This window comes from Jaculus jaculus, chromosome 1 (assembly GCF_020740685.1).
Source record: "Jaculus jaculus isolate mJacJac1 chromosome 1, mJacJac1.mat.Y.cur, whole genome shotgun sequence".
Taxonomy (NCBI): domain Eukaryota; kingdom Metazoa; phylum Chordata; class Mammalia; order Rodentia; family Dipodidae; genus Jaculus; species Jaculus jaculus.
Genome location: NC_059102.1, coordinates 309,528,191 through 309,555,090, shown reverse-complemented (window position 1 = coordinate 309,555,090; position 26,900 = coordinate 309,528,191). Strand labels below are relative to the sequence as shown.

Genomic DNA, 26,900 nt, shown 5'->3' with positions numbered 1-26,900 from the left:
GTGGGAGTTGTGGAGGTGTTTCCTAAGTACTATAAGAGGCTTGTTTTAGTTTTACTCCAGGACAGTAACACAGCTGTTCCCTGTTCTATTTCTCATGAACAGAATTCCCGTTCCCTAAGCCAGACATGATCACTCGCCTGGAAGGGGACGAGGAGTCTTATAATTCCCATGAGTGGAAGCTCCGAGGAGGAACCTTGGCAGGTACTATGAATAAACCAGCCCAGCATCCACTTTAAGGGGGCCATCGTGAAGCTGGCTTTTCAGTGTTTGTGTGTGTTCTGTAGGGTATTTAGGAGTGAGGTACAGCAGTTACATGTGCTAGGGCCTTCAGCCACTGTAAACAAACTCTAGATGCATGCACCACCTTGTGCACCTGGCTTACATTGGTTCAAGGGAATTACACCTAGGTCCTTTGGCTTTGCAGGCAAAATGCCTTAGCTGCTAAGCCATCTCTTCAGCCCTCATTTGCTTTTGGGTTTGAAATGCCATATTTCATGGATTCTAAGGCACAATTTCCTTACTATTTTAACAATTCTGAAATTGAGGATGCCTATTAAAATGAACAACCTGTTAATTATACTTAGTGGCTGTATCAGTCAGCTTCAGTTGTTGGGATGAACTTACAAAGCAGGCAGTTATAGTAGGAGGGGAATTACTGAAGCTTACAGGTAGAGGGAATATTCCAGAAGAAGCTGGCCCACTTTCACAGGTCCACACAGAGAGGAAAAAAAACACCACCAACACAAAGCAGGCATACTCCAGGAACTCATAATGGCAGAACTCAAGCACTGTGCATACCTCTAGACTGGAATTCCAGGGCCACCCCCAAACCTAGGATCCACCCACAGTGACACTGAATTAAAAGCTTTAATAAAACTCCTGAATTCAGGCTGGAGAGATGGCTTAGTGGTTAAGGCATTTGTCTGCAAAGTCAAAAAACCCAGGTTCAGTTCCTCAGAACCCATCTAAGCCAGGTGTCACATGCATCTGGAGTTCATGTAGCAGCTGGAGTTGGCATGCCCATTCTCTCTCTGCTCCCTCCCCCACTTTGTCTCTCTCAAATAAATATACAAAAAAAAAACACCTTGAATCGATTGAGGAACATCCATTTAAACTACCACAGTGACTTTTTTTTCTTTTAATAGCACATAATGGTGCCTCTTATAACTGATGGCATTTTACTTTGGATGATATACAGTGTGTGTGTGTGTGTGTGTGTGTGTGTGTGTTTTATATATATATATGTATGTATGTATGTATACACACACACACACACACGTTTTATATATATATGTATGTATGTATGTATGTATGTATACACACACACACACACACACACACATACACCTTTCAAGCAGAGAGCATCAGGGCCTCCAGCCACTGTAAACTCCAGATGCACGCATCACTGTGCATCTGGCTTTATGTGGGTACTGGGGAATCGAACTCCAGTCATTAGGCTTTGCAGGCAAATGCCTTAGCTGCTGAGCCACCTCTCCAGCCCTCATATACAGTTTTTTCCCCAAACCATTCAGTTTCTGTGACAAATAAGCATACAATGAACAGTTTTGGCATTGGTATGTAAGAACCAAGTTTCTGCTTTATAAGCTTAACGATGCTGACGTGGCTTTTAGCATCAGTTTTTTATTCCAAGGCTATGTATGATTCAGCCCCAAATCATCTAGGTTTCTGCCATGTTAGGTCGTCGTATGTGGCTTCCCATCTACATAAACATGGGTGCTGCTGCTGGTGTTGTGGTACTGGGGATCAAGCCAGGTCCTTGCACATGCTAGGCAAGCACTCCACCACCGAGGAGTGTCCCCTGGTATCTTTCTGCTTTTCTGATTTTAACACATACCTTCACTATGTTGCCCAGACTAACCTTGAGCTCACTCTGTAGCCGAGGCAGGCCTTAAACTTGAGATGCTGCTGCCTCTGCCTCATGAATAACCCTGATTACAAGCCTGTGCCACCAGGCTCAGCTAGAAACATTGTAACCATAATAGTAGTGTTACCTGTTAAAAGTTTTGGTTCATTTTCTAACAGCTTCATATTAAATATTATGACCCCTAAAATTGAGAAATAACTATTTTACTTATTGGTATTACTTTACCCTTCCCTATTTGTCTCCCAGAAAATGAAGAATCAGACATGAAGTCTCCAGACTGGGTAAACCCAATGCATACCGCCTCCCATTTTCCTCAGCCTCAGCACCTTGACAGCTTTGGCCTGCGTCTGCCTCGAGACATCACAGACCTGCCTGAGTGGAGTGAGGGGTACCCCTTCTACATGGCCATGGGCTTCCCAGGTTATGACCTCTCGGCTGATGACATAGCCAGCAAGTTTCAGTTCAGCCGAGGCATGCGCCGCAGTTACGATGCAGGGTTCAAATTGATGGTGGTGGAATATGCCGAGAGCACCAACAACTGCCAGGCTGCCAAGCAGTTTGGAGTGTTAGAAAAAAATGTTCGGGACTGGCGCAAAGTAAAGCCACAGCTCCAAAACGCTCATGCCATGCGGCGGGCATTCCGAGGCCCCAAGAACGGGAGGTTTGCTCTGGTGGACCAGCGAGTAGCCGAGTATGTCAGGTACATGCAGGCCAAAGGGGACCCTATCACCAGGGAGGCGATGCAGTTGAAAGCTTTGGAAATTGCCCAGGAAATGAACATTCCAGAGAAAGGGTTCAAGGCAAGTCTAGGCTGGTGTCGAAGGATGATGAGAAGGTATGACTTGTCTCTGAGGCACAAAGTACCAGTTCCCCAGCACCTGCCTGAGGACCTGACTGAGAAGCTTGTCACTTACCAGCAGAGCGTGCTGGCTCTGCGCAGGGCACACGACTATGACGTAGCACAGATGGGGAATGCAGATGAGACGCCAATCTGCTTAGAGGTGCCCTCGAGGGTGTCTGTTGATAACCAGGGTGAAAAGCCCGTCTTGGTCAAGACGCCAGGCAGGGAGAAATTGAAGATCACAGCCATGCTTGGTGTCTTGGCCGATGGGAGGAAGTTACCTCCGTACATCATTTTGAGGGGAACGTACATCCCCCCTGGGAAGTTCCCCAGTGGGATGGAAATCCGCTGCCACCGCTATGGGTGGATGACTGAGGACTTGATGCAGGACTGGTTGGAAGTAGTGTGGAGACGGAGGACGGGAGCAGTGCCCAAGCAGCGAGGGATGCTGATCTTGAACGGCTTCCGGGGCCACGCCACCGACTCTGTGAAAAACTCCATGGAGAGCATGAACACAGATATGGTGATCATCCCGGGGGGTCTGACCTCACAGCTGCAAGTTCTGGATGTGGTGGTCTGCAAGCCGCTGAACGACAGCGTGCGGGCCCAGTACTCCAACTGGCTTCTGTCTGGGAACTTGGCTCTGAGCCCCACTGGAAATGCCAAGAAACCGCCCCTGGGCCTCTTCCTGGAGTGGGTGATGGTGGCATGGAACAGCATCTCAAGTGAATCCATTGTCCAGGGGTTTAAGAAGTGCCACATCTCCAGCAACCTGGAGGAGGAAGATGACGTCCTGTGGGAAATTGAGAGCGAGTTGCCCGGAGGAGGAGAACCACCAAAAGAATGTGAGGCTGAAATGACTGAGGGCAACTGAAGGAAGCTTACAGGTAACCCGCTGGTCAGAAACAGAACCTCCTCTGTGCACATAACCTTTTCTTTCTCCGTTATTTCTCTCAACGCCTTCAGTGACATCATGTAGAAAACAGGCGTTTGACAGCCTTTCTTTTGTAGGAAGTAATTACGTAGTTCACTTGGCATGTACTGTGCTCTGTGGCCTGTGCCTGCACCCAGGAGCACTCATATAGGCAAGGTGACCAAAGGGTCAGCTGCCAGAACACATACTCTGAGTGCTGTAGCATCGCAGTTAAGTTATTTGAGCCTGGAAGGGCATGGTCAGACACTGGTCAGTTCACAAAGTTTTATTTATCTATTTATTTGAGAGCAACAGAGCAAGAATGGGCACGCCAGGGTCTCCAGCCACTGCAAACAAAATCCAGATCCATGTGCCCCCTTGTGCATCTGGCTTATGTGGGTCCTGGGGAGTCGAGCCTCAAACCAGGTTCCTTAGGCTTCACAGGCAAGCACTTAACCACTAAGCCATCTCTCCAGCCCCAGTGCTCTGGCTTTTGCTGGCCTGAATGGACCACAATGCATGGAGGGCATGGAGTCTGCCTTTGGCACACTGTCCTGTGGCCTCAGGTTTCTGTCCTGGTGTACTCACACTCTGCCTGCTGAGGAGAATGAAACAGTTTCTGCTTGCTTTCCCCTGGAGGGTATGAGGGCTCTAAAACATGCTGTCAGTCTGACAGACCTTCAGATGGGGTGAGCAGTTACAGTCAATTCCTGCAGATAGCTAAAGAAACATTTTTAAATTGAATCTTTGCACCAGGAAAAGAAAGCAGGATGCATAAATAAACGGTGAGTAAAGTGTGAAGGCCAAGGACGACAGAGCTGGGGGTTGCCGAGTACAGAAGAGGAGAAGCTTTAAAAGGAAGCAAGAGAGCCCAGTAGAGCTAGCAGAGGGTCCCACACCTCCACTGGCTTCTGCACACATTAAGCAGGATGGCCACAGACTAGGGGCCCATATAGACAGCACATGTAACCCACTTCAACATCACTTGTTTTCCTAGTCTGTGCCTCTTGGACATTGATTTAAAAGAAGCCAGTCCCTCCACAGAAACCCAGAGCATCTTAACATATTTCACTCTGTTTAAGTAGGCGTTTCCATTCTACTTGCTTTGTCCTCCGAGAGAACTGCTAAGCGGAATCATCTCCACCTGCTTCGCTGTGCGAGCACCTGCTCCACAGTGACTTGTGCCTGCTTCCTGGCCCTCAGAGTCTGCTGCACTCCTGTCACAGGGCTGGACTGGCACACGCCGTTACTGCTGGGACGCCTTTTTCTTCCCTTGGCCCTCGCCTTTGATAAAGCCTCGAGAGCCCAGCCGTGCTTTCCCGCTGGCTACTGCTTCCGCTGGGCATCAAACCTGGTTTTGCAGTAATTTTTATTTTTCCCTCTCCTTGTTAGGTAACATTTTGCTTTTTCCCCTCTCCTTGTCAGGTAACAGTTTGGGGCATTCGCAATTTTCTAAGCAATTTACCACTCTAGGCATGTGGTAAGACTGTCAGAAGAGGAAAGGGAAGAAAACCATGCCAGCTGCAGCGGGACAGGCACAATGTCCCGTGTCAGTGAGCTTTTGCACTTCCCGATGCTAGTTCTCTGCAGGATAACAGGGAGGTGAGGGGGAAAAGAACAGAGATTCGCAGTGAACGAGAGATTCAGGACACATGGGCCCAACACTCCCTCTTGCCACCCATTTGCAAATCTAATGGGGCAGCATTTGTTAAAAGTTAGAGGACACCCAAAAATCCAAGCTAATTCACACTTAGGTTCTGTTTTCCAGCAAATGGAACTGTGACTGAAACAGTGGGGGAGGAAGACCCTCAAGATTCTTCCTGGAAGAGGGGTGCACAGGGACCAGAAAAGGCAGCGGGGCTCTGAGCAGCCCGGGCCTGGACAGCAGTGTGCGCCTCCCACCCCTGCCTGCAAGGTGCGAGCGAAGTGTAGGACCCGTAAGTTTAGAGACAAGATTACAAAAGAAACTCAGCCCCATGGCTTGTTTTGGAAATGACTCCCATAAAAAAAAAAAAAAAAAAAAGCCTGTAAATACGAATGAGTGGAAGTATTTCTTAGAGAATATTTGTTAAACACCAACACTCATGTGACAACAACATTAATGGTGTCCTTTCTGTGGAGAAAACCTCTAGGAGACGTTTTACTTTGCTTTTGCGAATGCTTCCAGAAGCAGCCTGTTCAAGACTACAGAAAAACTTGTGTAGAATTGTGTCATTTACATACTTCTGCTATTTACCCATTTCCTCTTTGAGGAAAATGAGGTGTTAACAGCAAACTTAAGACATTGGCCAAGTGCCAGGAGATGGCTTTCCCATATAATTTAGATTAGTGTGGAAGATCTAGTTTAGAATAAATGATGCTCTTTGACTTATCTTCCCAGTCTGGTTGGCAGCTAGACCTTTAGGGTCTTATTTAATAGCCCTGTTTTGTCTTCATATTTAATAAAGCAGCACTAAGTACACAAGCTCTTCTTAGGCTGCTGCAGGAGAAATCACTGTTATCTGCTGTCTACGTGGTACAAAGGCCCATTTTTCTTTCTTGTTTAGCTAATGTCTTTAAGTTTTTGTCACAAGAGAAGTGGGGGGACTGGGCCTTGAACCACAGCTGCTTCAAGACTTATACCTGCAAGAAGAGGCAGGAAGTCATTGAATTTGAACACGACACTGATTGGCATTCCCATCTAAGTCAAGTGTTATGAAAACATTCCTTCAAAGCCATCTGTGCTACAGAAACTATAACAACTTCATAGACAAAGCCATTGCAAGATATGTCATTCCAACAGGAGTCTGATAATAGGCTGCCGTAACCACTTTTCCTTCCTGTACACTCAGCTCTTATGTATATTATAAACTGTTCTTGATATCTTGAAACACCAGTTTCTACTCAGGTGCTCATTTTTCTGTTAGTGATTCACCTTTCTTATTTAAAAAATACCAGTCATCTCTCCCCTACTCAAGGAGAGAAATGACATCTCCAGTATCTGTACGGATTTTGGTGTTTGGTTGATTTCTCCATTTGCACTACATTCTTTTGTCATCTGAACATGACATCTAAGCCTTGTTACTTTCCATGCCATAGTTCATTCCATCCAGTTCTGCTTAAGTTCTTGGCTTTCTGATTCATACCTTATTTCTTTCTCATGCTTTGGGAACTCAAAAGATATCATGTTGGGGTTCCTGTGTGGGAGCCAGTTACCAAGAAGAATAGAACGTGGGTTTGACCCGTATTTCATTCCACAACACCTCCTGAGGTTCACCAGCTGACAGAAGCCTTACAGGTTGCATAGCACTGGAACTTTCCTAGAGTGATGGCTCTGCTGTCAAGGTCTCCTGGGCTCATTCTTCCATTGACTTATGTTATCTATGCCTAACAGAGTCCCAGTACAACTGTTTTGCAGAATGGCTATTACCCTAGAATAACTAGCACATTGAGAAATAGTTGTATTCCCTAGTAGATAGGAACTGGCCCCAGCAATAAACTTTGATAATAAAAGCAACAGGCTATGGTGGTTTTATTTACTTGTTAGCACTGTCCAGAGTTACTTTTTTTGAGCTATTGTCTGTACTTTCCACGTGGCCACTGTATTATACCATGAAATCAAATACATTGATCACACAATACACTATGTTATCTTTAAAAAGACATTTTCAACATCTTTAAAAAAAAGTATGAGAGGCTCTTAAAGGTGGGAGAGATCTGGCACAATTAAGGGGGGTTACCCCCATTTTGGATATTTCCCTGCAGTGATATATTACCCAAATCACAAGGGCATCCCTCTTTATACAAGGGCATAAAGGTAATAAATTTACGATTCAAAACATGGTAGCAATTTGATGGACAGAAAACCTAGTATACTATTTTTATAAATTTCTTTCAAAAGTATATTCTCTCTATATATATGTCTAGTGTGTGCTGTCAATTAAAAAAAAAAAAGTCCCGACAATTTCCTAAACCCACAGAAGTTCAAAATGTACATTAAGAGTAGTAATCTAGACTTTTTTATTTAAACCATCTGATTTGATGGTGAGCATGTAAGCCACGTTTCAAAGTCTTAAACACTACGAATAAGCCTCCCTACTGGTCCCCTTCCCAGAGGCATTCCAGCCTCCTGGACTGAGCAGGTACTGGGTTCCTCCATCCTCCAGCCTGTAGACAGCTACTGTTGGCCTGGCCAGCTCCCCAGCTCTTTATCTTGTAAGCTAACCCAATAAATCCCTTTTTGAATACATATTCATTCTATCTCTATTCCTCTAGAGAACCCTGACTGATACAATCTCATAAAACTAATGGTTTCCTATTTATATAAAATCTCTTATGTTTAACAAAAACAGAAGCTTTTCCCAAAACATTTATTTGTCACATTTAAAGTAGAAAAGCAAATACATAAATCCAAGTATATGAACCACATATAAACATCTACAAGTATTCATTATGTAAGCCTATGAAAACCCATCAACACATTCTAATTTGTTTATATCTATCTGAATAAAAAGCAACATTGGGCTGGAGAGATGGCTTAGCGGTTAAGCACTTGCCTGTGAAGCCTAGGGACCCCGGTTCAAGGCTTGATTCCCTAGGACCCACGTTAGCCAGATGCACAAGGGGGCACAGGCGTCTGGAGTTTGTTTGCAGTGGCTGGAAGCCCTGGCGCGCCCATTCTCCCCTCCCACCCTCTCTCTGCCTCTTTCTCTCTCTCTCAAATAAAAAATTTAAAAAATTTTTTAAAAAGCAACGTCTTTAAAACAAAGTTGGTTATCAGTAACTACCAAATGTAAATTATTTTCATGGTATCACTTGAAAGGATACAAATATCTTATAGAAATGGAATTACCAATCATAAACCCAATTTTTAAGATTTCTTAAAAACATTCTATAGGAATAAACACATGAGCTTATCAGTTAGTCTCTGGGCATATTAATGCTAAAAGAAATTAACTGTGAATACCAGTTTAAATTCTTCCAACCCCTAAAAATTCTTAAGGATCACCTCACCTAACACTAAAGGGTTTGTGCCAAGAGCTGAACTTTAAGCTGTTGATTTTCTGAATGAGTTAGGGCTGACAGCACACAGCTATGGGGAGACATTGTATATGGCCAACTGTGTTCTCAGAATTTGAATTTGGGTTTTAAATACAAAAGAAAAAAAGTTATTTGTCAGCTAGTACAGCATTTCTGAATCGAAAATGATGGGCTGCTTGAAATTTTCTAACAGCTGCTAACTAGTCACTACAGGAGGTATCTGGTGTTTTAACACTGTCTAGGTTATTCTAACCAATATGTAGACTATAGTTCTTCAGGAGAATCAGAAAATTGTAACTTTCCAGATACAGACTATACTCACTGAACACACAAAAGTCCTGCTAGTCATGGGGACTAAGCTACAATAGCTTCTTTATTCTAGGATATCATCTATCTTACAAGCAAACCAGACACTAAGCCTCAATCACCTAACATCCTTACTCCAGGCAAGGCCTGCTCCCATAACTGGGAACATAAATACACACACATAGGTCATTATCAGTCAAACAGATAGTAATGGCTTCACAGTAGCAACACAAAATGTACTTGATATCACATTTCCATAGGAAAGGTTATACATACATTATACACTTCAGCATTGAAATGTGGACCCAGAAAGCATTCAACTTTCAGTAACCAATGAATTTGGTGATGGTCCCAGAACCTCAAATCTTAACTCAGCAGAACAAAAGTCCTTCTTTGGCTGCCAAGCGCTGACGATGGACTTTGTCTTGCTGTAGCTCTTCATGATTTGGGTGCCAAAGTTTCATGATAATTCTTTCAATATTCAGAGCATACACAGTATGGGTAGGAATGACTTCCCTGTGTACCTAGGATTCAAAAATTAGCATATCTCCAATTATACTTCAGTAGATTTTATAAGCCATACTTTTATATGCTGTATCAAAACCATTCACTGACAGGCACACCCTATAACCTTAAAACCTAATGAAGACAGAAAAGAAGAAAACAAGAAAATAAATTCTAAAATAGAATAATAAAATAAGATTATTTTCTCTTTTTTAATTGCAAAACTAGAGGATAAGGAAGATTCACTTGGAAGAACTACTGGAATCAGGATTTGAAACATAAGGCAACTACTAATGGCATTAAGAACAAGAAAAAGTAACAAGCTATTTCTATCACATTACCCTCAACTGGTTAGCTCAGAGCCTGTCATATTTGTATTCTCACGTAAGTTGGCTACCACAGCCATGTGGAACTAGGGCTTTTCAAATTTAAACAAACTACTCTGAACCAGAAACATTAGACAATTCAAGTATTCAAAGCAATGTTCTTTCTGGGAGGCCAACAAGTCAAGAATCTATCAAACGTGGAACTCTTATTGTATATGTATGTGTGTGTGCATGCCAGAGCACATGTCAGGTGTCATCCTCAGGTGTGCTGTCTACCACACGACATTGCAGTAGCCTGAAGCTCACCAGTTAGGCTAGACTGGCTGGCCAGTGAGTTCCAGAGATCCATCTGTCTCTGCCTTCCCAGGACTAGGATTACAGGCGTGCACCTCCACACCTAGCACGTACATTGGTACTGTGGAGCAAACACAAGTCCTCAAGTTTGCAAGGCACATACTTCACCAACTGAGTTATCTGCCCAGTCCTCTACTATTTTTATCATTCTTTTACATTTTAAACTAGTTGAGAACAAAATTAAATGAAAAAGCCAATGAGTGGGAAAACCTATTAAATATCTTACAGATAATGAACTTCCATACACACTGGTCAACTGTAAAGAGCCAAATGTTACCTGCAAAGCTTCAAAAAGGTCATACATGTTCACAGGAGGCAAAGATGCAGGCAGAGTGTCCCCAGAGCATGCCAGCAGGAAGGCAGCCTGCTGCTCAGCATCATCAGGGGGTGGGTGAGAAGCCAGGTTCTGACTGGCACAAGGAGTAGAAAAAGCTGGAGGGCTAGAAAAAAAAATTTCGGAAATATTCTTGGCATCTATAATGGAGACAACTGAACAATTAGAATAAAGAAGCTTTGTGGAGGGTATTCTACTTGAAATCTTTTAATGACTTACAAAAGTAGTAATACATACAAGAATGAGTAATTTTACTTTTTAAAGGGAGCTCATCCATTAGGCTGGAAACCAAATGCACAAAAGCCCCTGCCCCATTACATTAATTTAGCTTAGGTTACGGAACTAAAATCGCTACCCAGCCTTAGGAAGCTTCTAGTTGAGGAAAAAAGAAAGTAAAGGAATATGAAATTGAAAACTGACTAGGATAAGGTGGCCAATAGTACTCAAGATAACAAGCTTAAAAATTCAACAACATGCATGCTAGATGGTTCAGTGGTTCAAGGTGCTCGCTTGGAAAACCTGCTTGCCCACGTTCAATTCCCCAGCATGCCTTTTTTTTTTCAGGGACAAGAGACCCTAGTGTGTTCACAGTCTTATCTGTCAGCCTGCATGACTGTCTCTTTTTTCTGTCTCTACACAGAGAGAGAGAGATAAATAAGTACATAACTTTTTAAAGGAATACATTTTGTTTAAAAAAAAAAAACCAAGCCGGGCGTGGTGGCGCACGCCTTTAATCGCAGCACTCTCGGGAGGCAGAGGTAGGAGGACTGCCATGAGTTCAAGGCCACCCTGAGATGAGAGTTAATTCCAGGTCAGCCTGGACCAGAGTGAGACCCTACCTCGAAAAACCAAAAAAAAAAAAAAAAAAAACTAGACAGGAAGAAAAGAAGATACAGGAGCTCAGCAGTTTAAGGTGCTTGTTTGCAAACCCTGCCTGCCCACGTACAGTTCCCAAGCTACCCACATGTGCTGGATTCAAGTGGGCCAAGTGCCTAGTGTCGCAACAAGTGGCACTGGTGCCTCCATACATACACGTATGCATGCACACACACATATGCACAAAAATACAACTTTTTAAAAAATAAAAAAAAATACAGAACAAAATCAGCAGCAAATAAAATGGAGAGTAGGAAACTTAAATCTTGCTGCCATCCCAAAACAGAGCCCGAATAGAGTACCAGCTGAGAAGTTTGTCTGTATCACAGCACAGCTGAGGTGACCTATACAAATTTCAGGAACACACCAGATATAAAGGAAGAATGTGGCAGCCGCCAAGTGGGTTTACAGCATCAGACGAAAGCAGCTGTTAAGAGCAGAGCTGGAGAGAGGAAGCACTCCCATGATCTGCCAGCAGAAGAGCAGCTCACATTCCTCACTACAGGTTGTTTACTTTCCTCCAGAAAATGATGCACACATGAAAACAATCCCAACTAGATATGCCTGAATGAAATTTAGGTAATAATCATAGACAGCAAATAAACCGGGGTCCTAATTTAGGATAGTAAGGCAATGGGCCTCATGGCCCCTCAACGGTCTCCAGGGGCTTGGAATGGGCAGTGGTATAAACTCTGTCAGGTGCTTCTATCTGTTCTGCCCAACTCCCTTAGCTCTGCCCACACCTGCCTCCTTTCCTATTATTTTTCACCACTAGCCCTGCTACCTGCTGCCCAATCTTACTGCTTTCACTGGACTGATAGCTTACTCTCACCTCAACATCTTTCTCCTTCACTAGCCACATAACCAGAATCATGAAGTCCAGCACGCAGAGGAAATCCAGTCACTTCAGTAGCCTTAAGAAAAACTGTATTGCATGGGCTGGGGAGATGGCTTAGCAGTTAAGGCACTTGTGTGTGAAGCCTAAGGACCCAGGTTCAAGTCCACGCATAAGCAAGACGCACATGGTAGTGCATGTGTCTGCAATTTGTTTGCAGTGGTCAGAGGCCCTGGCATGCCCATTCTCTCTATCTGCCTCTCCCCCACCCAAATAATCAAATAAAAATAATAAAAAAAAAACAAGAAAAACTATTGCTTTCTCTTTCCCAAAGGCTTAAAAAGTCAGACTAAATTTGGAAGAGATGGCAAAAGAATGAGAATGACACAGACAGAGGTAATCTAGACAATTTCAAGATGGTGACTTAGAACACAGGAGAGCACTAGAAGGCCTGGGACCTAGACCAGATACGCACAGGGGCATCCAACAGCAGTTGGAAGGCACGGGACTAGGCCACCTCAACTGCAGCTATGACCACCAAGCACATACCACTCCTCCCACATCATCAAGGAACCCACTCTCAAGTGACCAATCATAAGCCATACTTCTGGCTGACAGCAGACAACCTCCTTACAGGGCAGATACCACCATCAGGACACACCGCCCGAGGGGAACTACTCCACATCAGAAGTGAGGGCCAGTCATCACATGGAACCTCACTTCTGAGAAAAACAGTTCGCCAGGTGGCAAGCAAGGATGCAACTTAAGAAAATAACTACGCCACTGTCCCAAGTACTGTAACTCTGCAGACACACGATCCCCATAGCCTAACAGTAGTCTGTCACATAGACCAGTGTGACCAAGCAGCAAAGGATGGAAGCAAAACACCAAGCAGTCACCTACCTCTCCACTAAGTTATTGTACGCCACCACGCTATTCTTCAGGTAAGGCTGTGGGGTCACGTTACTGCCGAAGGCATATTTAAAATGGCCATCTCGTAACCGATAGGCTTTCCTTCTTGACACAACTGAGGTTAGTATGTCTTTGAGGTGATTCTGTAAGGACAAAAGAAAAATGGCATGGTCTCCTTAAAAACAAACTATTACACTTCCACTGACCAAAAAATACGTTCACTACATTTAGATACAGACACGGACAGGCTGGTTAGCACATACTAGAACCACGTGAGTGTTCATGAAAGAACCATAGAGCCAGAGGAGGGCACAGTAAAGACAGGGACATGTTATTTTTATTTGGCTCTTATAAGATAGGCATGTTCTATAAGAAACGTTTGTAAAAGTTTATCTCAAAATTGACTTCTTTCTCTCAAAAACAGATTTTTAGTAACTTTTGTTTTGTTTTGTTTTGTTTTGTTGAGGAAGGTCGCACTCTAATCCAGGCTAACCTGGAATTTACTCTGTAGTCTCAGGGTGGCCTCAAACTCAGTGATCCTCCTACCTCTGCCTCCCAAGTGCTGTGCCACCTACATGAGCAAGTAACTTATTTTTTCACAAGAGGCAAGGCTTTAATACCTGGTCTTCATTGGTTACTAAAATCCTTACAAGCAAAATCTTTGTAAAGAATCTTTGATCTCTCAAAAGCCACATGAACATGGTATGTAAGAAAGATATACATACACATACGTGCACACACAAAATTAGGCATTATATCCTTCTTCACCTTTATGAGAGCCAAATATAAGAGAGGGTTGTGCAATGTTTGAAAAGAGCCAGAACTCATCACAGGGTACTGTGATTACAGGGGAACCAGGATTAGGTAAGGCACTACAATTATACCAACAAGATTGTCTTCTGTCAAGATACGCTTCTGAAATTTAATAAGGGTTTCCATGCAGACTTTATTTAATGTTTATGACTTCATCAGATAGCTATTATTCCCTCTGACATGTAGATGAGGAAAATGAGGCCCAGAGACTTGAAAAGAACTATCCAATGTTACCTGAGAACTGTCTAAAATGGTGCAATGTATATTTTGTCAGATAACTGAGTGAATGGATGAATGAAATAGCATGTTGAAACAATCCTACTGTGAAGAAGCTGAGACTAATGCTCTTTAAAAACCTGTACTAGCAAAACAAGTGGCCCAAGTCACTAGGGTTCCCAATTTCTTTCCTTAAAAATTGCTCCTGTGGTGGGGGCTGGAGAGATGACCCAGTGGATAAAGCACCTGCCACTCAAGCTTTGATCCCTAGACCCCAGGTAAAGCTGAGACTAGTGGCAGGAGAATGCAAAGCAAGAAACCTTGCCTCACACCTGACCTCCACATGCACTCTATGGCATGTTCACACCAGCAAGCACACATATAAAATACATACACACACAAATAAAAATTTTTAAGCATTCCTGTGTTAACAAATTACACATCCTATCAAGCAAAAAATACTACGACACAAGCAGCCTTACAAAAAGCCTCACTCTGTTAACTAAAGGTAATTCTTTGGATTGTGAAATGTTTGTCCTTCACAAGAAAACAATCTCAACAGTTCTATGGAACCACAGTGGCATTTTTGGTTCTTTCCTCACACTGTCCATTTTGAACAGCACACAAACATATCACATTCACTCTATTATTTCTGCCCATAGCAAACCAACCTCTACTGCATAGACAACAGCTGACACAGCCTCCTCAGTGACATTATCCAGCCCATGCTCATAGGCAGTCACAATCATTCTCCCTTCAAGTTGGCCACGGGTAGGAAGCATCATTGTATGAGAACAAAGTTTCAGGTCATCATCATCTTGGGGGTCCTTTGCCACAAACTGCTGTGCTCCAGAGAGGGGGTTCTGAGGCTGGAATCTATGCTGTGAATTAGAAAACTTCAAAATTACTCATTTCTACTGCTAGCAATAAGACAAATGAAAGAAACAGAGTAAACTACCCAACTGTTCTACAATCACAGGACATTGAACATTTTAAGCTAAATCATACTCTAATAATTAATAATCACAGACTCATACCCTTCAAAGGGAATTATTAAGGATATACACAGGATTTGAGGGAATAACAGCAGTATACACAGTAGATTATTATTGTGTTGGGTTTTGTCTTTTGAGACAGAGTCTTGCTATACAGCCCAGGCTGGCCTTGAAATCATAGCAATCCACCTACCTAAGCCTCTTTACTGCTGGGACATGTATCACCATGCCCAACTCATATAAGTTAACTATATTCAATTAATAACTTGATGGTCTTAAGTTGTCTGACCCTGTGCTAAAAATAACAAATAGGGAAGAGACAATACAGAATTAAATTCAAAAAATCACAGAAGGGGCTGGAGAGATGGTTTAGTGGTTAAGGTGTGTGCCTGCAAAGCCTAAGGACCCAGGTTTGATCCTCCAGGTCCCACATAAGCCAGATGCACAGGGGGGCTCATGCATCTCAAGTTCGTTTGCAGTGGCTAGAGGCCCTGGTGCACCCATTTTCACTCTATCTCTTTCCCTCTCCCCCCTCTCTGTCTCTAATAACAAATAAAAATAAGATCTTTTTTTAAAAAGTCACAGAAGTGTAACTATAAGTTCTCAAAATACACACATACAATGTTTCAATGAGGACTTAAAGAGCCTAATCAAAATAATAGTTCTAACTACAAATATTCTAAGATAATACTATAAGATACTGGGAACTATTTTTTTATCATTTTCTACTTACAAGTATCTCAACAAAGAACCTATCACATTATCTAGAAATTTTATTCAACCTTTGTTCATTCACACTATCTCAGCATTCCTAGCAAAAAGTGTGACAGCCCATTCATATTCTCTACCATCACTGGATGACTGTTCCTGGTAGCTTTAGTTTAAACCTAACATAAAAGATTTTGTAGTAATAATAGCTGCCCAAGTTTGTTTAAACTATATAAATCAGTATTATTAATTTTCATTTTCTAAGTATAAAGCTGTTCTCTTACAGGAAATATATTATTTCAAACCAGGTATGTCTCTCTGGAGATACTGCAACCCTCCAGAATATCATTTTTTAATTATCATTATGGGTGTCTGATGTGTGTGTATATGTGTGTTTATGTGAACATGGGCACACATGTGCTTTTGTGAATGTGTGGAGGTCAGAGGGCAACCTTTCACCTGTCTGAGGCAGCTTCTTGTTCACTACTGTGAATGCTACGCTGACTGGGCCATGGGCTTCCAAGGATTCTCCTGTCTCCACCTCCCATCTCACCATAGGAAGGCTGCGATGACAGATGCTCACTACTGTGTCCAGCTTTTACTTGGCTTTGGGGGATTTGAACGCAGGTTTTCACACTTGGGCAGTGAGCACTTTGCCCAGTGAACTATCTCCCTAGCCCCAGACTGAACATTATTACTTATGCCTTCAATCTGAAAAACTAGTCATTCAAGAAAAATATGAAAGAGGAGAAAAAAATATACACATAACTTTATTTCACTTGAAAATTGCTAGTTATTAATAATAAGATTAATGTTTAAACTATAATAAAACAGAAACTGTAAGCACTCAAACTTATAATATTTAAGTACTTTTTATCCCTTAGTTATAAGCCCTTTCATAACTCTACTACCACTATTTTAATTTTCATTTATAAATGAAACTTGTTTCACACTAGTGTGTAAACCCATGGTTACCACAATCTACTGGAAAACAACCTACATCGAATTTCTGACGAACAGAAGAAAGCTTTTTCTTGCCCTTGGGTTTTCCAGGTTTGGCTGCAGAACCTCCTGTCCAGGGTAAAGATCCAGCACCCTCTGTGAGACAGAGAACAACCACCAGAGTGAAAAGAATGACATCTGACAACTACTAATTGTTTTTTAACTTGGGGATGAAAAGCACTCCAGTAATGAAAATAGATAATGAAAGCTCAAATTTGGATACTCTCTTTCCTACTTCCCTAAACAAAACTATAAATTCTCTCAACCACACTATTTTCTTCATAAAACCAAACTTACTTTTCAGGAAAACATAAGCTTTTTGTACTTGTGTTAATTTGGAGGTGTTCTGTCAGTGGTAGAACCCATGAGTTTGTATCTCCTTTCTCCCAATCTCCCAACGAACTCCTTTCATTTGCTCACAATGAAAGTAAAGGAGGCAAAAGGCACATATGTGAGATAAAAAGATAAAACCTCAACATGTTCCAGGAGCTGGAAGGGTGGTGACTGAGAAACTAGGCTTGGAAGCTATGACTATACGGATGGGGCCAAAGGCCACTAGAATGTGGACCCAGAGAACACCCTCTAAGAGAAGCTGAGAAGACTTGGCAAGGCTAAAGTAATTTAGTGCAAGTTTGCATTCAAAAATCATCCACAGGAACATACATGTTTCCTCCTACCCAGGACTGGGATCAGTACGAAACAAATAAAACAAGTGGGGAATTAGGAATGTTAAGATGATAAACTGGGCACAGTGGCTCATGCCTTTATCTCAGTACTCTGGAGGCTGAGATAGTTGGATCACAGTGAGTATGAGGTCAGTCTGAGTGAATTCCAGGTCTGGACTAGTGTAAGATCCTGCCTATAGTAGACAGCCTCACATTGCTGGGATGAACCTCCAGACCAGACACATTTATGGGAGTAAGGGATTTATTGAAGTGGGAGAAGTTCCATAATGGCAGAAGCTGGCCTGCTTTCACAAGTCCAAGCACAGAGAAATGCCACAGCCACACCAAAAAGGGAGCAAACACACTTAGGAACTCCAGGCAAAGCTCAGGCACTTTGCATACCTTTGGAATGAATTCCAAACCCACCCCCACACCTTAGGGCTTGGCTCTAGGATCCACCCACAGTGACAACTCCTCCAGCCAGGTGGCTGCATATCTAAATTACAAACTTTAATAAAGTCCTGAATATATTGGTGGTTATACATTCCAACTACCATACTGCCTATGGTGGTTTCATTCAGGTGTCCCCAACAAACTCATGTTTCCTGAATGCTAGGTCCTCAGCTGATGGCAATTTGGGAACTGGAGCCTCTTGGAGGTGTGTCGTTGGGAGTAGGTTTATGGGTGTTCTCCTTGCCAGTGCTTGGCACACTTTCCTACTGCTGTTGTCTACCTTATGTTGGCCAGGAGGTGATGTCTAGCCTCTGTTCATGTCATGTTTTTCCCTGCCCTCATGGAGCTTCCCCTCAAGTCTGCCTTTCCTCCCACAAGCTGCTTTGGTTGGGTGCTTTGTACCAGCAATGAGAAGGTTAACTGCAACACTGCCTTAAACAAACAAACAAATAGAATGTTCAGACAACAATGGTTAAGTTCAAACCTTATGCAGGACCTTCTGTGCAAACGCAGTTCACATACCCATGAAGGCAGCTCTGCTCACTTCCGTGCACAAAAGGATACACACAACAGATGTGAGTCAGTGAGTCAGAGATTCTTCTCAAGTCACTGAACAAAATTTCTGAGATGTACTAAGATAGGCTATATAGATAGATCCTGGCATCTTTGAACACACCTTTCTGCATGCTAGTCTTGGGAAAATACCACTTGAATGGCTGGCTCTCTCTAGAGCCAAGTCTCCACTGCTGTCTACCTCCTTCTTCCCATGTAAAGCACAGCAAATAATCTCCAGCACTTGACCATAGCTGGTAACAAAATGCATTAGTCCATTTTTCACTACTAGAATGCAAAGCCTTCTTTACAAAGAAGGGAGATTTATTCAGTGCACAGTTCTGGAGGCTCAAGGACATGGCACCAGCATCACCTCAGCTCTGGTGAGTACCTCATGACCAATGGCAAAAACACATGTAAGAGGGGAAAAAAGAATTCCATGACCCAACAGGAAGCCAGAGGCAATCTGGTCAGGCTCATTCTTATAACAATTTGCTTACCCTCTCAGGAGCTCAGAACTAACCAGGCCTGGTTGTACATGCCTGTAAACCTAGCACTTAGGAAGCTGAGGCACAAGGATCACAAATTCAAGGCCAGCTGGAGCTGCCTAGCAAGACCCAGCCTAAAAAAAAAAAAGAAAAGAAAAGAAAAAAGAAAAAGAGAGGAGTCCCATGAGTAAGTACTCCGTTAATCCCTTCTGCTTCTGGGGATGGCTCCCCCAGTGACCAAGGACCTCCTGAGAGTCCTTATACCTGAAATGGCCCACTACCTCACCACCACACTGAGATCCAAAATTCAAACACTTGAATTTGTGAGAAACAAATTATATTCAAATTACTAAACTTGATTAAGGAAACAAAAACACAAGAGCTAACTGAACACACACAGATGTTTTAGAGAAGGAATGCAAAAATATATGTGGTATCTTCAGAAAATTATGAAAAGACTTGTATCCATAAAATAAGAAGAGAATTATATAAAGACTACTGATCCAGGATATATTATATCCAGGGCTAGGGAAATGGTTCCATTAAAGGCACTTGCTAGTAAAGTCTACTGGCCCAGGTTTATTTCCCTACTACCCACGTAAAACTGGATACAGTAAAATAATAAGTGAAAATTAAAAACCAAATAGTGTATTAAACAGAAAGACAAATACATTAAGGAAATCTCAACAAACATGGAGCAGTAAGGCCAGGACAAACATCTAAAGTTTGATGCAGTTACTTTTGAAGACCCACCACAAGAACAAAACACATCGCAGCTGCTGTTGGAGTGAGAGTACAGGGAGAAGTCTGTAAACACAAAACCTTCTGTGTTACTGACATTTTTTAAAACTATGAACATAGTATTTAATGTATAAATAAATGCAATATAAACTCACTACAAATTACAATACACTTAGGAATAAGTACCTCCAAAATATTGAGTTTTAAAAAATGTTTTAAGAAAAAAAATTTCTTCCCTATTCCTAGTAACACATATAATCATTTTGACATTTTATTGGAAAGAAGTGTTATTACTAGTTATTAAAGCTTGAAAAAGCCAGGCATGGTAGCACACGCCTTTAATCCCAGCACTCAGGAGGCAGAGGTAGGAGGATCGCTGTGAGTTCAAGGCCACCCTGAGTCTCCATAGTGAATTCCAGGTCAGCCTGGGCTAGAGTGAGACCCTACCTCGAAAAACCAAAAACAAAAAAAACAAAAACAAAAAAAAAGAGCTTTGAAAAATCCCCACAAGTACCTAAATTTTTGTTTTTTTAAAGGAGCACTATGGGAGAGCCAAGCTTCTCTTCTCACATAGTCTTAGCAATCCCACACCTCACTTGACAGCCAACTACAGATTTCCACTGCGGCTCGAGAAGCAGGCAGAGCACCAGAGCACGGCTCAGATGAGCTGACCGACGGGCAAAGCCAGAGCTGAGGGGCAGCTGCTCTGTGCGCAAAGCCTGGAGTGGGGCTGCGAAGGGGAGCAGGGCTCTTCCCGGGCCTTGGGCCACCTTGAGCCAGCACTCCCACTGCCCTGGAGAAGGCCTCAAGGCAAGGGTTGGATTTCTGGTTTTGTTTTCTGTCCTCTAAAGTTGGTTCCATATCTACCAAAGAGGCTAACACACCACCTGCCTGTCTAGCAGGCTACAGTTACTTGATAAACATTAACAGCCTGATTGCTGTTTAACATGATCACAATCACCCTAGGCATTTTTTGAAAAACTGACATAATCTACTTAGGCAGAAAGTGCTCATGAATCTAAGTTTTTCTTGAAGTCCAAGACAATTTTTATCATGAGGGAAATTTCCAAAGTACTTAATTATTTGCTTTTGCTTAAATAAAAGAAGATGGTCTAAAGATGCATGTTATAAATTAATCTACTACTTAGGTTGCCAAAATCTGACAACGTTTCTATCTATAACCCGCTAGCTGCAATGACAGCTTTGGTCTTTGCCAACCTCCCTTACCAAACACAATACGGAGGCTGTGACCTTCAGGAGCTATGTGCTTAGAATACAAGTGAAGTCCAGGTCTCCAGCCAGGTCCTGATTTCCCCACCACCTCATCATCTCCCTACATATTCTGAACAGATTTTCCTACTACCAGGTGTCCTTTCTTCATTGTCTATGCTGCTGAATCCTGACTCCCCACCCTCTTCCTCAAAATGTGGCTGGTTGGGGAGTATAGATCAAATTTATAGTAAGCGCGGAGAACTCACCTACATTAAAATAAAATTCCATAAAATGATTTTTACCCACTTTTTTTGGTTCTGAGTATCTCAAAGAAAATTTCCTTTATGAAACCTAGAAACACCTGTTAGTGGCAGCTAATGCCTAATGACCCCAGGTGTTGCCAAGTGACCCACACAGGAAGTATCCCACCTTTACCTGGTGTAGAAACCAGAATCTGACAGCGCGTGAGAATGGCCAGCAGGAAATCGTTGTGAGAATGCACTGAAAATGGGAAGGTTGTCACAAGTTAAAAAACACACACTAGAAGCAAACCATTACTTTAGTCTAGCTTGTGAAGATTGTGACTGTCCCCTACTCTGCAGTTCTTTACACTCAATTTTAAATATCCACATTAAGATCACCTTCGGTGCCATTACAAACAGAAGTTTGTTCTCCAAAGCAGGAAAATGTTTTAGGCTACTGCAAATGCGGGAAAACCTGAGAACACTGAGAGCACTCTGCAGTCCATCTTACCATTGTCCTGTGTGAGAAGTCTATGAGCTTCGAGATCAAACTCCTCTTTGCTGATCTTCTGCTTGAACCACAACTTTAAGTTAGCCCAGTATCTGCAAAAGCAGAAACAGCGCTGAGGATGAGAGCGCTTCCGCTTCCTCTCCAAGTTCACCACACCCAAGTGCCAGTTCCCGGGGAAGGAAGCACGGTGCTCCCCAGTGCCGCGAGCTGAGCCGGCCCAGCCTTCCCAGTTTCTTTGTGGACGCCTAGCCCCAATACCTCAGAATGTGACTCTGCACAGAAGACCTACAAAAACATAGTCCCTTCGGTGGGCAGCTGACCTCTTACTATGACACAAAGGCACTGCAGACCCATGCAGAGGTTAAGTATATGACTGCTCAGCAAGGGAGTACCTGCAGAGGGGCATCAGATTAAAACTTATTCAATGTCTGGGTTGAAGGGATGGCTTAGTGGTTAAGGGCTTGCCTGCAAAGCTAAAGGACCCAGGTTCAATTCCCCAGGACCCATGTCAGCCAGATGCACAAGGTAGCACATGCATCTGAAGTTTGTTTGCAGTGGCTAGAGGGCCTGGTGCTCCTATTCTGTCTCTGTCAAATAAATTAAAAAACAGAAAAGAAAGAAAAAGAAAAACTTAATGTCTTATCACTTCAGTTAAAGCTCACCTACCCTCTCATGTTCCTCTGAGTTTTAGCAGAGGAAAAAAAGGACACACACACACTTCTCACAAGATGGTCAAGCTCTCATCGCCCTCTAGACCACAACAGTGCTTCTGTGCATTGATGAGCTTCAAGTCACCCTCACATTGCTGGGACAAAACACCCAACCAAAGGCAGCTGGGGAGGGTAGAGATTTGTTTTGGCTTACACTCTCATGATGGCAGGGGAAGAACGGAAGAGCAGAGGCTGGACATTGCCTCTGCCACAGCAGGTAAGGTGCTCTGGCAAGAGGGAGCTGCCACAACACCCCAGAGCCTGCCCCAAAGCAACACACCTCCTCCAGCAAGGCCCTACCTCCCAAACTGCCACCATCTGGGGAACCAAGCACTGAAAACACATGAGTTTATGGAAGACACCTGACTCAAACCACATCAACTCTGTATGCAGTTGGCTGTGTATACACATGTAGCTGAATGCAGAGCTTGAGGTGTATGTGCATTGTTTTAGGAGAAAACCCATAACTTTTATAGACTCTTAAAGTGGCCCAAGACCCATGACACTGTTATCTTTTAGGCCCATTTCACCCAACAGCAAAACATACTTTGCTCCCCTTTTACCTGATATTCACACTCACTAGTCAATGGTTCAATAGTAAAAAATTTGCAACAGTGTATACTTTCATACTGTTTAAAAAAAAAAAAAAAGAGGGCTAGAGAGATGGCTCAATGGTTATTAAGGTGCTTGTCTGCAAAGTCTAAGGATCCTGGCTGGATGCCCCAGTGCCCATGCAAATCCAGATGCACAGTGGAGCATGTGTCTGGAGTTTGCAGTGGCTGTAGGCCCTGGCAAGCCTATTCTCCCTCCCTCCCTCCCTCCCCCATCTCTGCTTGAAAATAAAACATTTAAAAAATAAAAAGAGGGGCTGGAGAGATGACTCAGTGATTAAAGCACTTGACTGTAAAGCCTAATGACCTGAGTTCAATTCCTAAGTTCCCACATAAAGCCAGGTGCACAAAGTAGCACATGCATCTGGAGTTCCTTTGCAACACAAGTGGCCCTTACGTGCCCATTGTCTGTCTGTCTGTATGTCTCTCTCTCTCTGTCAGGCGTGTTGGCACATACCTTTAATCCCAGCACTCAGGAAGCTGAGGCAGGAGGAATGCTGTGATTTTGAGACCACCCTGAGACTACATAGTGAATTTCAGGTCAGCCTGGGCTAGATCAAGGCCCTACCTCAAAAAACCTAAACAAGCAAATAAATAATAAATAGGAATAATAAAGAATAAAGTAGGGCTAGAGAGAGCTTAGTGGTTAAGGTGCTTCCCTGTTAAGCCTAACAACCCAGGTTCAATTCCCCAGTACTCACATATAGTCAGATGCACAAAGTGGCACATGCATCTGAAGTTCATTTGCTGTGGGTGGAGGCCCTGACATGTCCATTCTCTCTATCTCACTTCTCTCTCTCTCTCTCCTTGCAAATAAACAATTAAAAATATTTTAAAAACTAAAAATAAAGAAATAAAGTAAATCACAGAAAAACAATGATCTTCCAGGAGTGGTGACCCAACTGAGCCTGTAATCCCAGCACTCAGAAGCAGGAGGCGGAGGAGGATCAACCTAATTTCAAGGACAGCCTGGTATATATACAAAGTTCCAGACCACCTAGGCTACACAGGGAAACCCTGTTTCGAAAAACAAACATGCAAAAAAATGAAAATCAAAAATTTTTCCTGTTCCTGCCCTATGCAAAAGAACAGCTTTACTCTTTGGAAGCCTGTGTCACTATTTTACAAGACACAAATATACCATATTTAGAGCAAGTGGATGTGTGAACTTGTTCTAGAACCAAGACAAGGCTCTTCCAGGAAGCTCTGCCAACATGTCTTCTCCAAGGCAGGTGTATAACCACAGTCTCCCTATAGAACACCAAGGCCAACACCAGGCAACCTTTGTAAAGTAAGTATGATGGGTGATGGATGTAAATGGGGTGGACTAGAAACAACAGGGACTACCTGGAAAAATTCCAATGCTGTATTACCCTCTAAAAAGGCTAAGCACCTATTTATCTCAACAGGAACGAACACTGCCAGGCATTACACAAATGAGTTTGCTTGCACAAGCACCATGTCTGTCTGGAAGCTGGTGGAAGGAGGCACACAATCTGGCCCAGTCAGATATAATGAACCCTCAAGAGTACTGGGTAGAGATGGAATGGTTCCAATCCAAACTCCTACTATTTATATCCTTGTAGTTCACCTACTACACAGGATCACACTTGGATGGCAACACTGGAGAAAATGTCACAAATGACTGTGAAACATTACAGACTGTGTAGCCAAGAGGCACTTTTTTAAGGGACAGAAAGGAAAAACAGAACAGGAACACAAAAACACAACAATCTAGTCATGTACCATTAACCAAAACTGACACCAAGTCACCTTCTGCTTGCATTGTTAGACTGGCTCACGCTGCAGACACATCCAGGCTAGCCTCAGCCCCCACAACTCACCAGCAACCCACAGGCAACTTTGGCCTTTACAAATCGAAGTGGGATAACATCAGAAATGTTTCTGGCAGCCCTGAACTGTGTGTGACTGAGTGTGGGATCATGACAAGCATGGTATCTAAACAGGATTAACATCATGCAAACCCACAAGCCATGTCCACATTTACTATAGTATAGAACCGTTCACTTCCAAATACTTGTTAGCACTACTCTTGATAGAAAAGGAGTGAAAAGCCTCCAAGTATGTTTTAAAAACATAAATGTTGGGCTGGAGAAATGGGTCAGCAGTTAAGGTGCTTGCCTGTGAAGCCTAAAGACCCATGTTGGATTTCCCAGAACCCATGTAAAGACAGATGCACAAGATGGTGCATGCATCTGGAGTTCGTTTTCAGGGGTTGGAGGCCCTGGTGCCCCATTCTCTTTCTCATTTTCATTCTTCTCATTCTCATTCTTTCTCTCTTCTCTCTCTCTCTGCTTGCAAATAAATAATATATAAAAACCATAAATGTGTCACCATTACAAAAATAAAAGGATCCACAGTAATGAGGATGAAAGCTGTCAAAAATATCTAGGGCTGGAGGAATGGCAAAAGGACCCAGGTTTGATTCCCCAGGACCCACGTTAGACAGATGCACAAGGGGGTGCAGGCGTCTGGAGTTCGTCTGCAGTGGCTGGAGGCCCTGGCACATCCATATTCTTTCTCTCTCTCTTTCTCCCTCTTTGTCAAATAAATAAATAAATAAAAATGAGGTATTAAAAACAAAGCTAGATGCACAAAGTGGCACATACATGTGGATTTTGTTTAAAAAAGAAAACATCAGCCGGGCGTGGTGGCGCACGCCTTTAATCCCAGCACTTGGGAGGCAGAAGTAGGAGGATTGCCATGAGTTCAAGGCCACCCTGAGATGACAGAGTTAATTCCAGATCAGCCTGGACCAGAGTGAGACCCTACCTCGAAAACACACACAAAAAAAAAAAGAAAGAAAAGAAAACATCTAAGTCCGTTTTTAAAATGTTCAAGCTCCTCACTACATCTTGGGTTCTCTCTGTGACATGACTTGACTGGATGTGGCTCTTAGCCTGGGCAACGCAGCATTCAACCCCCACCGTGTACAGCCTCCTGCCTGCCAAGACGTGCGCGATGATGAGCTGACAGGGCAACTTGGGTGGGGGGAGCTTACAATCCCCATGGGTGTTACGGGAATCCGAAGCGTGGGCCCCCTTCCCATCAAGTGACTTTTGGAGAGTTCACTGACCTCTCCAGGTCTCGGGGTCCTCACCCATCCAATGGGAATGACTGCACAGACCTCACATGTGGTATGAGCATTAGAGAAAACACTTAGAGCGCTTGGAGAGCGTTCAAGCGCCCGCTACGTCTGGCCTCCCCGTAACCGCAGAGTCGTCCGCTGGCCTGCTTCCCCGAAGGGTCCGTCCTCTCCGCAAGGCTGGCCCGCGGCAGCAGACGCCCAGCCTCCGCCTCCAGGAAGCCCTCTGCGCCCGGCCGCCCCACGCGTGCGTGCGTGCGTGCATGCGTGCGCACCCACCCGCCCGGCTCCGCGGGCCCGTGGGCGTGGAGGCCGCGTCTCCGCCCCACCAAGGCCCGGAGGGTCTCAGGGCGCCCACGGGCCGGTCCCTCCAGCGCGGCGAGTGCGGGCTGTACCCCGGCCCCGGCTCGGGGAAACCTCCCAGGCTTCCCCAGCAGCCGGGAGGCTGCGCAGGCCTCGGGCGGAGAGGGGAAGCGTCGGGCACGGCGCGCAGCCCGAGGCCCGGAGGACGCCCGCGCAGGCCCCCAGACCGCGGCCCGGAGGTTCTCACTGTTTCACGTTGTCCCCCAGCGCCTCGCTCAAGTTCTTCTTCGCCGCCTCCAGCTCGCTCACAAAGGTCGCCATTGCACCGCGCGCCTCCGCCCGACCGCAAACCTACAGGCCACGGCGACCAGCAACCCAAGAGCCAACTCGGAGCCCGAGCGGAAAGCCTCGACTCGGGACTAACTGCTGAGGCCGCACCCGTCGGCCCCGCCCCCAGCCGTCCGGAA

General features: G+C 43.9%; 2 protein-coding genes across 5 annotated transcripts in view; one reads left to right on the top strand and one right to left on the bottom strand.

Annotated features, from left to right (window-relative positions):
* The window catches only part of Pogk (pogo transposable element derived with KRAB domain), a 14,116-nt gene extending 6,981 nt beyond the window's left edge, over nt 1-7,135 (top strand). For all 3 annotated transcript variants that reach the window (XM_045142190.1, XM_045142191.1, XM_045142192.1), the window contains exons 4-6: nt 103-201; nt 2,132-3,613; nt 5,408-7,135. In XM_045142190.1, coding sequence (XP_044998125.1) covers nt 103-201; nt 2,132-3,600 — 1,568 coding nt within the window. In that variant the 3' untranslated portion in view covers nt 3,601-3,613; nt 5,408-7,135. The remainder of the gene's footprint in view (nt 1-102; nt 202-2,131; nt 3,614-5,407) is intronic.
* Nucleotides 3,986-26,900, bottom strand: Tada1 (transcriptional adaptor 1). Of its 2 annotated transcripts, XR_006635129.1 has the most exons (9): nt 26,681-26,900; nt 21,704-21,795; nt 21,386-21,451; nt 16,838-16,935; nt 14,806-15,015; nt 13,097-13,248; nt 10,426-10,588; nt 9,241-9,488; nt 3,986-4,349 (listed from the first exon to the last, which is right to left on the bottom strand). XR_006635129.1 is itself a non-coding variant. In XM_004651946.2 (8 exons), exons 1-8 carry the CDS (start codon nt 26,752-26,754, stop codon nt 9,336-9,338), a joined length of 1,008 nt encoding a protein of 335 aa, XP_004652003.1. In that variant the 5' UTR covers nt 26,755-26,900; the 3' UTR covers nt 8,289-9,335. The 2 variants fall into 2 exon arrangements, 1 of the variants encoding a protein (XP_004652003.1); XM_004651946.2 differs by lacking the exon at nt 3,986-4,349 and having other exon boundaries at nt 8,289-9,488.

Coding starts and splice junctions, on each gene's coding strand:
- Tada1 (XM_004651946.2), bottom strand. CDS start 26,754: ATGGCGACCTTTGTGAGCGAGCTGGAGGCGGCGAAGAAGAACTTGAGC. Junction 21,796..26,680: donor CTGGGGGACAACGTGAAACA/GTGAGAACCTCC, acceptor CTGCTTTTGCAG/ATACTGGGCTAACTTAAAGT. Junction 16,936..21,385: donor GATTCTGGTTTCTACACCAG/GTAAAGGTGGGA, acceptor TCTGTCTCACAG/AGGGTGCTGGATCTTTACCC.